The sequence below is a fragment of the Acomys russatus genome, chromosome 10, assembly GCF_903995435.1.
Source record: "Acomys russatus chromosome 10, mAcoRus1.1, whole genome shotgun sequence".
Taxonomy (NCBI): domain Eukaryota; kingdom Metazoa; phylum Chordata; class Mammalia; order Rodentia; family Muridae; genus Acomys; species Acomys russatus.
In genome coordinates this window covers 44,358,077-44,374,884 of record NC_067146.1, presented here as the reverse complement: position 1 = coordinate 44,374,884, position 16,808 = coordinate 44,358,077, and the positions used below count along the sequence as shown (strand labels likewise).

General features: G+C 36.3%; 1 protein-coding gene across 1 annotated transcript in view; it reads right to left on the bottom strand.

Moving 5' to 3' along the window:
• The window catches only part of Sema3e (semaphorin 3E), a 228,893-nt gene that overhangs the window by 14,911 nt on the left and 197,174 nt on the right, over positions 1-16,808 (bottom strand). Inside the window, exons 8-15 of the mRNA XM_051152076.1 lie at positions 16,609-16,723; positions 16,131-16,200; positions 13,370-13,514; positions 10,422-10,644; positions 7,777-7,868; positions 5,839-5,880; positions 5,154-5,320; positions 1,033-1,100 (exon numbers count right to left, since the gene is read on the bottom strand). Of these exons, the coding sequence (XP_051008033.1) occupies positions 1,033-1,100; positions 5,154-5,320; positions 5,839-5,880; positions 7,777-7,868; positions 10,422-10,644; positions 13,370-13,514; positions 16,131-16,200; positions 16,609-16,723 (922 nt within the window). The remainder of the gene's footprint in view (positions 1-1,032; positions 1,101-5,153; positions 5,321-5,838; positions 5,881-7,776; positions 7,869-10,421; positions 10,645-13,369; positions 13,515-16,130; positions 16,201-16,608; positions 16,724-16,808) is intronic.

Sequence of the window (16,808 nt, the reverse complement as noted above, 5' to 3'; positions counted from 1 at the left end):
AGCAAGGCATCATCTGATTTCTCAAGATTTTTTTGCCCTCATTTTCAAAACTGACCTCTAAATTTCCTGAGACTAAGGCCATACTTTCCATTGCTTGTACTCCCAGATGCTGGGGTTCCTGCCTTGAACCTCAAGTGGATTAAAACAACAAAAACAAAACAAATAAACAAACAAACAAATATCTGGGCTTCAAGTTCTAAAAGTGGCATGACCACCAATGGCTCCCAATGATGGCACCTATCATCCAGGTGCTTCTCAGTGAACGCAATGACATAAAACTTGGCCATCATCCACTGTGATATGACTCAAAAATATCACTTTTCCTGTTTGGTTTTCTTGTTTTTGAGAAAGTCTGAGGACAGCGAATGTCAGTTCTAAAATTACTCTGCTGTAGCAGAAGAGAAAACTATTTTTATTTGTTCTAAAGTTGATACATGCTACATCATACATAATAAAAGTAAATTTAAGCCAGGTGGTGGTATATACCTTTAATCCCAGCACTCATGAGGCAGAAGGTGGCAGAGGCCTGAGTTCAGGGCAAGCCAGGCCTACAGAGTGAGTTCTAGGACAGCCAGGGTTACACAGTAAAACCCTGTTTCAAAAAAACCCACACTCCCCAGTGCAGAAGAAGGAGGAGGAGGAAGAGGAGAAGGAGGAGGAACAGGATGAGGAGGAGGAGAAGAAAATGAAGAAGGAGGAGGAGGAGACGGAGAAGGAGAAGGAGAGAAAAGGAAAAAAAAAATTGAGATAAAGAGGTAATCCTGAGAGTCACTGCCATCAGTCAATGCTATGCAGCTTTCTGGTCCTACAGTTCCTCAGCTTTGATCTCTAATACTAGATTGTGTTAGTGGTGGTACCTGGAGCAAATTTTGCTAGTTCTGTAAAATATCATAAATTTGATTTTAAATATGAGGGAGAGAAACAGATACACCAGGGACAGTGTTTCAGGAAAATGACTCATTTAAAGAAATGTGTAGTTTATCTTCAGCATATATTGGGTAAATCATAACAATTGATTTTTCTAGGGATTACCAACAAACTGCTGTCCAAAGCACTGCTGGGCAGCATTGCCGTGCCGAACATCCTGTCTGCGGAACCGCCTGGAAGAAAGAAAATTTAGGAGATTCTGAGGTTCAAATTTCCTTGATTTTAAAATACAGCCAACCACACTGAAGATTCCAAAAATATTCTGTTGTCATAAAAAATTATCTGTTATATAAAACTAGCATAAAATTTAAGCATTACACGTTTCTTATTTCCTTGGAGTATTTTCAATGGTTAAAAGATCTATACAATATTGTTCCTTAAATGTTTACATAGGTTTGAATTTCAGACCCTCAACTAGTAATTTAATACATTTCTCTTTACATTTTGTTAAATATTTAGTTCAACCAGAAACCTGAAGTTTGTAAAGGCATGACAAGGGGTGTATGCAGATAAGTACAATAGAAATGTTTATTTGAGAAGTATAATAAAAAGTCTACGTAATAAGGAAAAAGATGTTTGAATATGACTATTTTATCTCTTCAGAGTCACGAGTTTTCATTGTACTGTTCTTTTGTTGCCCTAGTTTTTCACCTGGCCCTGTGCTCCTGGAATAACAGTTCCTGAGGCTTAAAATGATTTTATAAATACCCAGGACATGTTGCTAGGCTCTTTTATGCCTAGATCATAACAAAAATAATCCATTTATACTAATTTACATTCTGCCATATGGCTGGTTACCTGGGCTCAGGTGCCATGCATCTATCCTCATCGCATCTGGCTGGCTCAACCCCCTACCCCTACCCCTGGCCCTGCACTTGGCTTTCTCCCAGAATCCTCTCTGCCTACTAGACATCCCAACTCCTATTTCCTGCCTAAGCTGTCGGTCATCAGATTTATTATGGACAGGTGCTACATCCATACAATACACAAGATATTCCTTTACATTGTTCAGTCTCTTCACTGTATTCAAAAATGATAATGGAATAGTAGTCAAGGGATAGGAGCTTCCCTCGGATGGGAAAGGCAAGGGTAGAAGATATTATCAATAAAATGTCAAGGCTGTGTTCTATATACAAAAGAATACTTGATTAATTTTTATTATAAATCATTGACAATTAGAAAATCTTACAAAGACATGGAATTTTACAAAATCAAAGTTAGAATTTCCACGTGTATCATTGCTTTGACCTAGACTGAAAAAAAAAAAAAAACCTTAGAATGAAAGCAAAGCTAGGTGGTTTCTTTTTTTTTTTAATATACTAGTATAGACAGCTAGTTGCAACTGAGAGCAGGAAAGGAGCGACTTCAATTGCCAGTGCCGATCCTCTCTTAGATGACCATTGCTTCCCTCTGCTGAACAATGGTGATGAACAGAGTAGGGACTGAAAAGAGTGAGGGGAGGAAATAGTTTCCATGTTGCAGAGATGACGTTTTATTGCAACTATTATACTAACCATATGAGGATAATAGAAACAGCATTCTAGATCATTCTAGATAATCAACTTGAATGGTTTATAAAGAAATCAAAATTTTATTCAAAATAATTGAAAACATGCACTTATGAAAAAGTTACACCTTCCAGCTAGATTTCAGTTCCTGTTTAGTACTCCAATATAACTGTCCTTTACCCCAGCATTAAATAAAACACATATTATGATCAGGACAAGAAGAATGCTTGAGCTATGGAGCCTTGCATTACTGAACGCTGCATATTTTTCTTATATTCCCTACTTCTTAGAAACTTCCAAAGAGGACACTGGAAATAGAGAAAATGAGAGCCAGGAGGAGGAAAGGAGCCAGCTTCGTAGATTACAGTGTGTTCTGGAAGGCCACGTTAAAGAAGTAGCCAGATTGTGAATTAGAATCTTTCCCCTATTGACTCATTTTCATTCCACAAAACAGAAAAAAAAATGTTTATGTAAATGACCGGTTTTCTCTTCCAGCTTCTATTCAGGTCTGAGGCAGAAATGATCCTATAAAAGCAAACCATTTTCTCTCCATGTGCTGGAATTTACTTAAAAGCTTCTCCCCCAGGAATGGGTGATGGATGAAAAGAATTTGACAGAGTGAAAGATCTCCAATACCCTGAAGTGAGTTGATTCATTTATAAGCACGGCTTCAGGCTCTGTATATTATCACTCATTGCTACCCCTTGTCTGCAATTGTGTACATTAACTAACCTCTTCTAGGTTATTCTTTTAACATATATGTATATATTATCATATATATTATATACATATATATTTTCAACATTATGGTGGCACTCCAAATGAAAATTATTATCCCTGGAAACTGCTGAGTTAAAACTAGGCATCATTGTTGTGTGCGACTCATAAGCATTTGGTGCAAAGTTACACACATTTTTTTTATAATTGCTAGTGACAGTACAGCAATAACCCTTATCATATTTGTAAAATGACCTTTTGTGGCATGACTACAGATAGTTGATAAATGAATTTAGAGAAACATTCAATGGCCTTTGCCTATATACAAAAATTCAAACAGAGGATTTTTAATGAGATGGGTGTGTTTAACTTATTTATCCACAGCACAGTATATACATAGGTGAAGACATATTATATCTCGTAAGTCTCTACATTTTGTGTCAGTTAAAATTAAATTTAAGCCAAATTAAAAAAAAAAACCCATCTGCTTAAAATAATCCCCTCAGATGAGATCCTGCTCTTTTACTTACTCCTGAGTGGTATGGCTCTTCCTGAGCACTCTGTCTTTGCACGATTAACCCCTTTGACTGGAACTTCCATAGATTCTTTTTAAAGAGTGTGCTAAGTTTTATAGAGAATACAATGAAACATGTGGACTGCACTTGGCCAAGTACCTAAAGTGCTCAGCAGTGAGCTACTACCAGCACTGTTGGCAGTTCCCCTCTCCATTGCTTCTTCCTACCTCAAGCTTGCAGTACAGAACTCAGGTGGTAGATGGACAAACTATCCTCAGCTTTTAAAATACTTTTATAGCCATATTCTCCAAGAATGGGTTGGATTAGCTATAATCATTTGTACAAATGAAATGAGTTGCTCACTTGTTTAGCACAGTTGGTAAATTATTTTGCGCACACTTCTCTGGAAAGCTCACTTCATCTGTGACTTATTCTACCCTGTCCTTAAATTCCTCTTAGAATATTAATTTCCTCAAATTAAATTATTAAAACTTTTGAATTAGTGAAGGCTTTATATTTATGCATATGACAGATATATATATAAATATATATTTTGTCTGATCCTAAAATGATAATTATCATGATTTATATTAAATTTGATTCAAATTATATTTGGAAAGCAGAACCAAAACTTAAATGGCAAAAATAATTGGAATTTATGCAAATTATTTTTTCTGAGAGAATTTTAGATAGTTTTCTGTGTTGCTTTAATAATTCCTTGTTGAAAAAAAAACACATCCTACTTATTATCTGGGGTTTTTCTTATTTATTTTCTTAATATGTATATAACGTCATATAGCTTGAGTGGAAAAATACTGTTCAAAGTGCTTTGTGAACCTAAAATCCTGTTTAAATACAGCTTGAGTTTACTTTTCTTTATAAATGGCAATGACCTCATAGATCTATAGACATTAGAGTTCAGAGGTCTCTTGGTACCTTTCATTTGTGTTGAATTAAATCACATATTTCATTAATTACACAGGTCATGTGTTTGCCTAGGAGTTAAAATATTCACTTCTAAACGGAGTAAATGAAGTCCAGCTGCTTGAGAGGACACAGGAAACCAGGATGTGTTTTAGGATTTATTTATTTATTTTCTTTTTAAGTCTCTGAATCTTTCTCCTGTGGGGGCTTGCCATTTCTACATTTTAAATTTATCTGAACTTCATTATGTCCTGCAGAAAAAATGAGTTTGTGGGGAGAGGGGGGACTTAATGCAAAGTGAGATAAAAAGTACAAGTCCTAAAGGGATGCTCATCCATGATTTATCCAGTACGGGATGATAGTGCATCAAAGATGTGTGAAGAAAAACTTCAAATTGTGAATGCTAATATTTAAGATCAAATTATAACTAGAGTAATTCATAAATAAAAACAGCTTATTTTCACTGAACGGGCACACACGTGCGTGCATGCTCTTAGAAGATACAAAAAAAATTATAGTTTTTCTGAACAATGGAAATGGCCCAGTGAGGACAGTGGCTTACCTCTTCGCATGTGCTCCTGTTGGGTAGTACCTGGAGCAGGATATGCCATCCCAGGCACAGTAAGGGTCTCGAGCCAGGCAGCAGTCGGCACAAGCACTGCCATACATGTCGCAGTGATGGAATCTGACTTGTGCCACAGCAGAGGTTGATCCAATGTAGAGCTGTTGCTGCAGGAAACAGGAAGCTGTGAGCAGAGGAGAATTTACAGAATTCCCTAACTCCTGTGTTCCTACAGTAATAATATAAAATAGTGAGCAACCGCCCTGCCATATATATCATGAGCTAGCGTTCTTTTTTTTTTTTTTTTTTTTTGTTTTTCTTTCTTTTTTTTTTTTTTTTTTGCATTTTTTTTTATTAATTTATTCTTGTTACATCTCAATGTTTATCCCATCCCTTGTAGCCTCCCATTCCTCCCCCCCCCCATTTTCCCATTATTCCCCTCCCCTATGACTGTTCCTGAGGGGGATTACGTCCCCCTATATATTCTCATAGGGTATCAAGTCTCTTCTTGGCTACTTGCTGTCCTTCCTCTGAGTGCCACCAGGTCTCCCCCTCCAGGGGTTAGAGAGATGGCTCAGCCGTTAAAGGCTAGGCTCAAAACCATAAATATAAGAGCTAGCATTCTTAAACTCTGTGTTTTAATTAACTAACAAGCAGAAAAGTTTGAAACATGAAAGCAACTTACTCTCTTTGAAGAAATTTCCATAGAAATGATAGGAACTGGATCCTGAAATTAATCAAAATGTTTTATCTTTAGTAAATATAGAAATAGCTGCTTAATAAGAAGTCAAAATAGTTATGAGCAGTTCTGTGCTTGTAGCCTATATCTCTAGCTTTAGTAAATCACTGTGCAAATCCAAATCTATTAAAACACATCATTTAATTATTGTATAGTGGAGTGGAAGAATTTTGCATATGAGAAACAACTGAGGATTCAATCAGTTAGTCTTTGTCTTTGGAGTAAATAGTAACAGCTTTGACTAATATTTGTTATTCATAAACTCATTTATCTTTGGTAAGAGTTTTACCAAAGTTCTTAAACCATTAGAAGTAAACTATGTTTTAGATTGTTGGTTGCAGCTAGTAAACTTTATGGTTTTTAATTATTTGAACTCAAACCTGTACAGAACATGTGTGTATTATAATGGCCATAGTAAATCACTGTATATTTTTTGGCCAAGATGAAGAGCCTCATTTTCTTAGGATTATAGTAGATGGAGGACAATCTATGGTACAGCACCTGGGGCCTTCTGATTTGTTTAGCAATGCTGTTTAATAGTCAAGCTTTTTAATGAGTGCAAGAAACCCTATGTTAATCCTACAAGCAGAGAAAAGGCAGGCAGACGGAATCCACTCTGGGAATAGTTACCCTTTGAAGAATTAATTTTTAAGAGAAACGATTTGATCTTTTATGTTAGTTTTTAAATTGCTCTTTTGAATTTATTTATTGAGTGTGTGTCCTGTGTGGAGGTAATAGGACTACTTCCAGGAATCTGGTCTTTCTTTCCACCATGTGGGTTTCTGGGATCAAACTCAGGACTTTGTATTGGAAACAAACATCTTTCCTGGCCGAGCCAGGACAAAAGACCAAAAGCTCCTTATCAGTTTTGGTCTTGTTTTGCTTTATTTATTTATTTTTGTGTGTGTGGAATTGTTTCTGTAACATTTGTACAACCAAACCCTTTTGGACCTGAGGGTATTAGTTATTTATTCATCCCAGTAACATTGAACCTAAAGGGTTATTGTGAAAAGATACACTGGTGTGTACTGAAAATAGGAGCTACTGTCCCAAATGTATAATTAAATTTTATGTAGATGCCTGCACTGCAGAATAAACAGCATGCTCCACGTATGATGTGGGCGTGCTATGAAGTGTTTGCAAGACTCAAAACAGCCATGATGCATCTTAATGTGCAGGATGCATGACTTAAGCTTCCTTCAACCATGAGTTATAATGCTATAGACTGTGAGCTCAGTACTATGTCATCAGTGATGTGGACTATGATGTTTTAAACAGAAACAAACATAAAGCAAGGCTGTGAATTGTTCAGATGACAATATATTGTGATCAGAAAGTGGCAGAATCCTCTTAGCCAGAAATATGAGTCAGGATTGATACATGGGCTTAAACGTGTCATCTGTTTTGTTAATGAGACTTTACAGTGTATATGGTTACATTATAGGTTCATATACATAAATATATTTTTCATAAGTGTGCTTTGTGCTTTACATAATTTTCTATTTTTTCTTTTTTTTGGTAATTCCTTGGTGTAACTAACACATTATAGTTAAACATAGTGCCCTCCCCCTGCTATAATGTTCATTATTTGAAGTATGTCACTTAGCAACAGTGTTGTGCAAGATGTCAGTCTCCACTAGTATGGAATTTACATATAAGGTAAGTGCTATTTTCTTTATGACAGTGGATGGATACTGACATTTCCTTCCCTTACAGGAATATTGGCACTTTGGAGCATTCAAGGGACAAACTCTAGATTTTCAATGATTCTTCACTTTAATTTTCTCTGAATTCAAAATACACTTACACAAGAAAAACTCCTGAAAGAAGTTTTCTTTATTTTCAGCTTTGATTATGTATGTATCTGAATCATCATTAGATTACCTTGAATATTTGAAGCTCCTCGAGTATGACTTCCTCCATCCCCTCTGTTTCTTGGTTGTAAATTGTGATTACTTTCAGCACAATTCCTGTATCTGTGACAAAGCAATAATCAAAGTGGAGTAAGGACTCTGACTTCAAACAGAACTTAAAGTATGAGTGCAGAAAACATATGATCACTGGCAATTAAAAATCACATGGCTACTTACACATTAATAACTTCCAAAGATCAGTTTGGCGTACCATATATAAAAAATGTTTTCCGAGACAGTGTTTCTCTGTGTAGCCTTGGTTATCCTGGACTCACTTTGTAGACCAAGGTAGCCTCGAACTCACAGTGATCTGCCTGATTTTGCCTCCCCCAGAGCTGGGGTTCAAGGTGTTCACCACCATGCCTTTCTTTTTTTTTTTTTTTCAAATAGTTTGGTCAATACAAAAACAAAATCATAGATTCAGAAATCAAACTGCCGAATTTTAGACGTTTCTTTTGTGATGCATCAGGTGAAATGATACTCTTCTTAAGCCTCCTACATGGTAAGAATGTATGATATACTTTTGTCCAAGAAAGGCACAAATTATTTTGTTGGTTTTGAGAGTGTTGAACACTAGGGTTACCATATACTAGGTAAATCCCCTACAAGTGGCTGCACTTCAAGACCTATGTATACTATTTTTTAAATATCTAATTTTGGGTAGTAAAAATTCAACATATGTTAACAACATAGGCCCCAGAAGATATTTTTCAGCTCCAGGTTTTCTCTGATATGCTTTGTTTCTTTAGATTGTTTTCCCTAAATTTTGAATTTAAGAGAAACTGGCTACATCAATGAACCAAGAATATATGTATCTATGTTAAAATTTGATGAGCTAGCGAGATTACTCAGTGTTAAAACTGCTTGCCATGTAATCATCTGGATATGGGCTGAGCTTCAATCCCCCTGTATCAACCTGGACACAGCAGTAAGCCTGTAGTCCTTGAACTGGGCACATAAAGACAGGATGATACCAGGGCTTACTGGCCAGCCAAGTCTACCCCATCAGGAACCAATAGTCTGTTTCAATTTCTTAGTTTCCAGAGCTTCCTGCTGTTTTATAAAACTGCATTCTGGTTTAGATTTCTATTTAAGCTTTTATTATTCCTGACATTGTGAGTTCAATCTATCTACTTAAAATTTTAACAAGAAATAAGTTTTCACACACACATAACTTGGTATGGGTAGAAATAATAATTCATAAAATATATTAGACTTTTGGAAGTGTTAATCCATGAACTGTCATAAGATCTGAGCAATTCATAAATATTTATCAAATCCTAAATATGAGTTAATAAAACTATTTTATAATTAACCTGGTAGCCATTACCTTTATTTTGTATTAATTAAAAAGGAATAACAATTGTCACATTTTGGAAATTAAGCACACAGACATCAGACAAAAGCAAAAATGCAAGTTGATTTATTCATCTGGAAGCAGTGATTCTGCAATTGACATCCCAATAGTAATTACTGGAAGTGAAATCTACTATTTATTGGCTTTTCCAATGTAGTTGTCACATATCGCTAATAGTTTATTTTGTTTTGGAAGAATGTGACCAATATGAAAATATCAGTGAATTAAATATGATATAGATGATGTTTTCTAAATGTTATAAATGAGCTTTGATAAATCTAACAATAAAACAGCTATAGCATGGTTAGATATGTGTTCACTTTCTAAGGCATTTATAAGAAAATACTTCAATCCCAGTTTCCTGGTAAGTGAAGGGTGGCACTCAGAGGAAGGATAGCTGGTAGTCAAGAAGAGACTTGATACCCTATGAGAATATACAGGGGGAGGTAATCCCCCTCAGGAACAGTCATAGGGGAGGGAAATAATGGGAAAATGGGGGGATACAAGGGATGGGATAAACATTGAGATGTAACAAGAAATGGGAGGATACAAGGGATGGGATAAACATTGAGATGTAACAAGAATAAATTAATAAAAAAAAATAAAAATTAAAAAAAATACTTCAATCATTTTAATCACATTTCAGTCTTGCTTTTGGAAATTCCTTTTTTTTTTTTTTTTTTTCTTTTTTTTTTTTTTTTTAATGATTGGAAATCACCATGTATGAAATAGTGATCAGATAATTTTAGGTTTCTTACAGAGGTCTTATTCTTATATAATATTGAACTTATCAACAATGATAAAATACAGCCTATACTGAGAGTCTCTTATGTTGTATGATGTTTCTTTGCTTAAATCTTTATTTATTTATTGAAACGAAAAAGCAGTAGACGGGAGAAGCATAAACAGCCGTCTTAGCATTATGTCCTCTTCTGATCCAGGTCCCGTGGCCACATGAAACACCATAGGGCAGAATACTTAAGAATGCTTCTTAAAATCACTGCTCTGACCAGTGCTGTGCTGCACAGAGAGAAGGGAGGTTAAAGCCAAAGCACTAAACAGAATTTATTCCTCATACATAACTCTGGGGGCTCAACAAATTTCAAGTTTCTTCCCATAAATAAGGCTTAATGAGATGGCATTAATTGAAGCTATAACCTCATTTAGTCACTTCATCTTTAGCTATGTGCAAATGAGCTGATTGGGAAAAATTATCTGCGGGTGAGTTAAAATGTATCAATGCTTTCTTATGTCCTTACCTGTCCCAATAAATAAAACATCATACTGGCCATCCTCAGCTTCCACTCGATCTACTGCTAGTTGCTTCAGGTTATATTTTCCATCCGTCTTTACAAGTATTGGCTTTTTATGAGCAGGTTTAATGGGATGATACATTAATGGATGCGTTCTTGCGAATCGAATGGCATCGTCGGGGTAGTCTTTGGTGGTCGCATATTTCCCTCCATTCACTTTGCTGGCACACTGAAATGCAAGTGCGCTAGTTTATTATTTTTTCTCTTACACCTAGACACAAACATATGACCACTGACAAGATTAGAAAAGTTAAATATGCTCAAGGAGTAAACTGTGCATTCACTACTATATAGCAGCTCTACATATTTTGTTCCTAAAATGGATTCAGTATTAAAAATTTCAAAATAAAATTATTTTTAAATGCAGCATTGAAAAGACACAGAGAGCACTGAATTCATGAATGCCAAAAATATATACAATATAGGACAATTTGTGAATACAAATGAATGCAACAATATGAATGATCAAAATGTTTTTGAATTTTGTTTTTTACTTGAAATAAAATTATAAACTGAAGAATATATCATTTGCTATTGGCACAGCTTAGTGTAGAGTGCTTCATAGCATATGTGAAGCTCTGCATTTAATATATTGCACCAGAAAAGAAAAAAGAAGAAGAGAAAAAGAAGAAGAGAAGAAAGAGGAAAGATAAAGAAGACGAAAAAAAAGAAGAAAAGAAGAAAGAAAGAAAAGAAGAAAATAGAAGAAAGAAAGAAAGAAAGAAAGAAAGAAAGAAAGGAGAAGAAAGAAAGAGGGGGCGAGGGCGGGAGGGAGGGAAGGAATGAAGAAAGGAAAGAAAGATCTACCATTCGTCAGAACAACACATACATGTCTTTTAATAATAAATCTCTAAAGTTTAAGAACACAGGGGTTGGGAGGAAGATGGAGTATCCCATATTTAAAGGCAGCCTGAGCTACAAAGTGAGCCCTTGCCTTAAAAATAAACAAAGAAACTGACCTTAATTGTACAAAATAAGTTTCTCGATACTGGAACTATCAAGATGGTAATATTTCTGCTTTTTAATTGCATAATGCCAGCATTATAGCATAGAGTTATTTAAGTTCCATCACCACTAATTAAGGAGAAGACAAAACCTCTTTGTATTATTCTGATATAATCTGTATGATCTTTGAATTATTTCATACACACTTGAACCTGAGAAAATTAAACACCAGTTACTTGCTCTTACATGTTGCAATTCTTAAGACACTGGTGCTAAACTGCTCAGCTGCAGAGCACTGTAAGACATTCTGCTTTGATTCCTTGCTCTGCTCTTAGCTTGCTAACAACTGCTCCTCACGTTCATACGTGCTCCTCCACAGTCAACATCAGTCATAACAATACCTCGATTTTTTTTTTCTAATTTAAAGTATAAATGCAGTAGTTAGGTAACCAGGTTCTGTAAAGGGGGCATCTATAATTGTTTGTTTTGAAAAATCAGTCCCCATGCCTAAATTTGGCATGATTCATGCATTGGTTTGCATTTGCACAAGACGTTATTGGGAACATTTTGGACTATCTTCTACCTTGGAAGAAGTTCAACAGCCAATCACTTGCTCCAGCCTCTTCTAAGGCCATGTGGTTTCAAGAAGCATTTCCAGCTAAGCCACAGGAGTGGATTTTCCCATTTAAATGGCAATTTCAAGCAATAGAGTGAAATAAAATATAATTTGTGTCTTACTGGAAGCAATAATTTTAAGTCAGCGAGCACGATTGTCATGACAGGGCTTTACCCTCGCTAATGGAGGCGAGCTTTGCTTTCCTTTGGAGCTTTGGTTCTATAAAAATGGTTTCTCTATGACTCTGCGGTAACCACAGAATCAGGGTAGGCCCACAGTCTCGCCAGCTGCTTGTTAAAAGCAAGATATGGACCTGTAGGACAAGCTAAACATTTGCACATTGTTACTCACACAAAACACACAACAGTGTAACTTTTTCCAGCCCAGGTGCACATGGGACCCATGATCTAAATCTACATCATCATCTTCACTATTGCCAGTCTTAGACATGTCCCAGTCAAAAGCATAGAAGTTGATGTAACTAGTTAGACTTTTGGTAGTAACATTTCAGAGGCAAATGATAAACTGCCCTTTCCTCTCCTAATGGATCAAGGAAAGAGACAGTTTGTCCTGGGGAACACAGAAGTGAACACAGATATTAAAACATTAAAACTGGACCGAATTATATTGCTTTAAAGTGGCATGTGATACTAATTCTCCTCCCAAGACTGGAAGAAAGCCATACTAGGGCCATTGTATTACATCTTTCCATGCTTCCCAGGATCCCTAAAAACCAAAGCTTCAGCTGTTGCTAATCAGTGGGGATATCAGCGGGCCATATTTTACAATGCTATAACATATCCTCTCTTGATTAGGTATTCTTTGCGTTAAATAATTACATAAAACTCACCATGCCACTGATATTTCTTTACTGTTGGATCATTCTTACAGATGTGAAAGTCTTAGGTACTTTAAAGTGCAAAGTAAGATAGAAGATGTCCTTCCTCTGAGTGCCACCAGGTCTCCCCCTCCAGGGGGCATGGTCAAATGTGAGGCACCAGAGTATGTGAGAAAGACATATCCCACTCTCCACTCAAACTGTGGAGAATGTTCTGACCATTGGCTAGATCTGGGTAGGGGTTTAAAGTGCCAAGAAGAGACTTGATACCCTATGAGCATATACAAGGGGAGGTAATCCCCCTCAGGAACAGTCATAGGGGAGTGGAATAATGGGAAAATGGGAGGGAGGGAAGAATGGGAGGATACAAGGGATGGGATAAACACTGAGATGTAACAAGAATAAATTAATTAAAAAAACGTAAAAAAAAAAAAAATAGAAGATGTGCAACGAAGATGTCAAACATCGAACAGTATGTCAAATGATTAGACTTACAGAGCCAGGCCTGGGGTAAGGGACTTTGCCTTCATACAGTGACCAGTGGTACTCGGGGCCTTCTTTATGTGCATATGGGCCGTTAAAGGCTTCCCGGATACTCGACATGTGATAGACACATATAGCATGGCCTCTGAATATATTGCTGAAAAATAAAAATTACAAAACTGGAGGTAACTAAGAAGTCACTTGATCAAATACCTTGCTAATATACGTTAGAATTAAATTGTTTGAGTAAAAATCAATTTCTTGAAGCATAGAATATTCTAGAAATCTTAACCATTCCATTATTTTAAGGAATAAAGTCAAAAGACTTACCACTCCTTCATTTCCTATTTACTAAACTTGTAAATGACATTATAAGAATGAAAGCAGGAGGGAGGGGGGAATGGGAAGATACAGGCATGGGATAACAATTGAGATATAATGTGAATAAATTAATAAAATATATATTTTAAAAAAGAAACAGAGAACTAAAAAAAATGAACTTGCCCACCTACTTTGTTAAGTCCTATGTTGTGTTTTGTATTGACTTATTTTGATTTCTCTCTCTCTCTCTATTCTCGCTCTCTATCATCTCCTCTCTCTCTCTCTCTCTCTCTCTCTAGTTTCTTTGATGAAGGTATGAGTTACACATGGGCAGGGTCAGAGCTCATGTTGCAAGAGACAGTTCTCTCCTGCGATGTAGGTTCTAATGACCAAACTCAGGCTTGGAAGGAGGTTCTTTTCCTAATGAGCCATCGTTCCAGCCCCCCTTTTTATATCTTTTAAAGGTTATTAGCAATTTAAATTGATAATTACAAGGGAATAATTCAAAGTCATTACATCTTCAATGCAGATAGTGTTCCCTTAATCCTTGTGCTGTTAAAATACAAACTCTACTTGCATTTTACTAGACTTCCTGGTAGCCTTTGCCTTACTTTTTAGCGTGGGCTCCTCCTGTAAATAAGTCACTGATGTTTTCAGGGATGGAAAGATTGTATAAAACTCAGATACATGTTCTTTATGTGCAGCAGAGATCAAAATGATTTTTTAAATGGAAAAAGAATTCTACTTTCAGAGGATAAAGATCATTGTTTAATACAAGTTATTGGAGTCATCTGAAATCTCATTTAGTGAAAAGGTAGTGTTATGTTGTTTGAGCACAGAGCCACCGTCTGAAAGAAGTGGACCATTTTGCAGCCTCCATAGTATGTGAATTAAAATAAATGATGTTTGTGAAAGAGCTTTAGTAAAATGTAAACTCTGTGCAAATGTATTTCCTGCACCCTGGGCCAGCTGTAGAACAGCAGTCATGTTACTGTCTTAGGACATCAATTCACACATTTTATAACACACCTTGAAGCAATTGGAAATGCCTGTGATACTGGGGAAAACTAGACAGCCTCAACTGAAGTGGCAATAAACCTTTGATCACCATTCTGCAAATATCAGCCTCTGTGGCAGGTACAGCTGGGAGCTTTTTTCCACTCTTAGATTTATATATAGATTGAACAAAGTTGAAATCATGGAAGGAAATCATGTCTTTGATTTCTCTGAATGATCCAATATGCTATTATTTAGGAGATTAGCTCTTATAACCAACAAAAAATATATACAGATTATCTCATAGATAGCATTTATTGCTTAAAGAATTTTCATGTGATGTAAAAATTATTTGCTGGCATAAGAAAAATGAACTAAAAGAGGGCTGTGTGTATATTGTGACCACCAATATATGTTAAGTTTTTAAATTTTCATCAAAATAGAGTTAATAGAAAAAATTGTTCTCATATTAGTCTGTTGATGAAAAGGTCTTGTTACAAGTTACTTGCTCAGAGAGCTTTCCAATGTTTTAAATTTAAACCGATCATTTAAAATTACCTGCTGAAAACCTAAACAAAACTGTGAAAAGGCCTTAAGTAAGCACCAGGTGCAGAGTCATATTGAAATTTATAGTTAATACATTGGTGATTGAGTCATATTCATCCATCTCTGTTAAAATACCTGGATATTCTTCTTTATTTCTTGGCGCTATTATTTTCCCTTTGAAAGATACTCATGAAATTATGTGTATAAGCTTTTAGCTGAAATAATTTCTAGGAATATTTTTTATTTCACATATCGATGCATGTAAAATATTACTTTATATACTCTTCCATAGATAAACAAAATTCAAAAATGCAAAATGGGAAATAACATATGCATAAGTTTAAACTGGGAGCAGCCTACTTCAGAGACCGAGAGAAGATGAAAAGTGTGTGTTCAGTATGAGGCTACCTACGAGGAGGACAACAAGAACAAAGGTGTGAGGACTGCTTCCAGACTCAGGACTCAGGACCATTTCTAGGGCATGGGTGGCAAGTAGTAGAACACTGATATAAACCATTGTTGGAAGGGAAAGTCACTCCCAACTGTAGTAGTGAATAAAAGGAGGGGAAAGACCCAGCGCTGAGAACTGCCAGTGTAAACACTGAGATATGGCAAGGTGTCATTAAAGACTGGCAGGAGGCCGGACACGAGTAATTAAGAAGATTGGGAGAGTAATGGTTGCAGGGGGATGATGGTTTGCTAAAAAAAAAGCAATAAAGACTAGACTGAGACTGTGGCTATGGAAATGAAATGAAGGCGAGCTGCCGTCGAGGGAAAGCAAAGAAGCCGGACTCTTACAAAGGGTGAGAATGGTAATGATGCCGACAAGAGTTTCTGAGCACACCTTGAAAGGTGCTGCAGTGAGACCATTTTTCTTTTTATACTGTTTTCTCAGCTATAAGTTTCTCACCTGGTAGTATTAAACAGTCCAAATATCACTGGGTTCTTAGGATCTCTGGTAGGCAGTAAAAACACATCCTCTGAAACAATAAAAGACCCTTCCGTCATTTCGTATTCTTAACCTTCTTTTCATGTGAAGACAATGCATTCAGATAAAATAGTACAGAACTGTCAGTTCTAAGGCCCAATTTTCCATTCTGCAGCTGTCACCAGGACAGAGCCATGAATCATGGCCCTGCTTTTGGTGCCTTAAGTTGAATGACAGAGAAGGACCCAGCAGTGCTCCTCTAAGGAGCAAGATGAGTGTCTTTGCTTTGCAACTCTTCCGCCCTATAAGGTAATGGATGAGAATGAAAAGAGAGAAACTTGTCTTCAGTGAGTCAAGGTCCAATACTGTAGGAAACATGCTTTCCACACATGCCTGAGAGAGAGCTATAGAGAAGCATGAATATGGAAGAGTGAAAGGCAGATCCTCCTGTAATAGTTACCTAGCTCATCAAAATACGTGTCAATTCCATTCATTCCTGGTACTGAGCAAACCAGCCTTGCTTTAAGGAATGTGCTCCACTTATTCACCAGTATTCTCTGTCCTCCCATGTCATTCTGTGAAAACCAAAAAAAAAAAAAAAAAAAATGGACAAATGACTACTTAAAGAACATTTATCAACCAAGGGATAATATGGTGAAA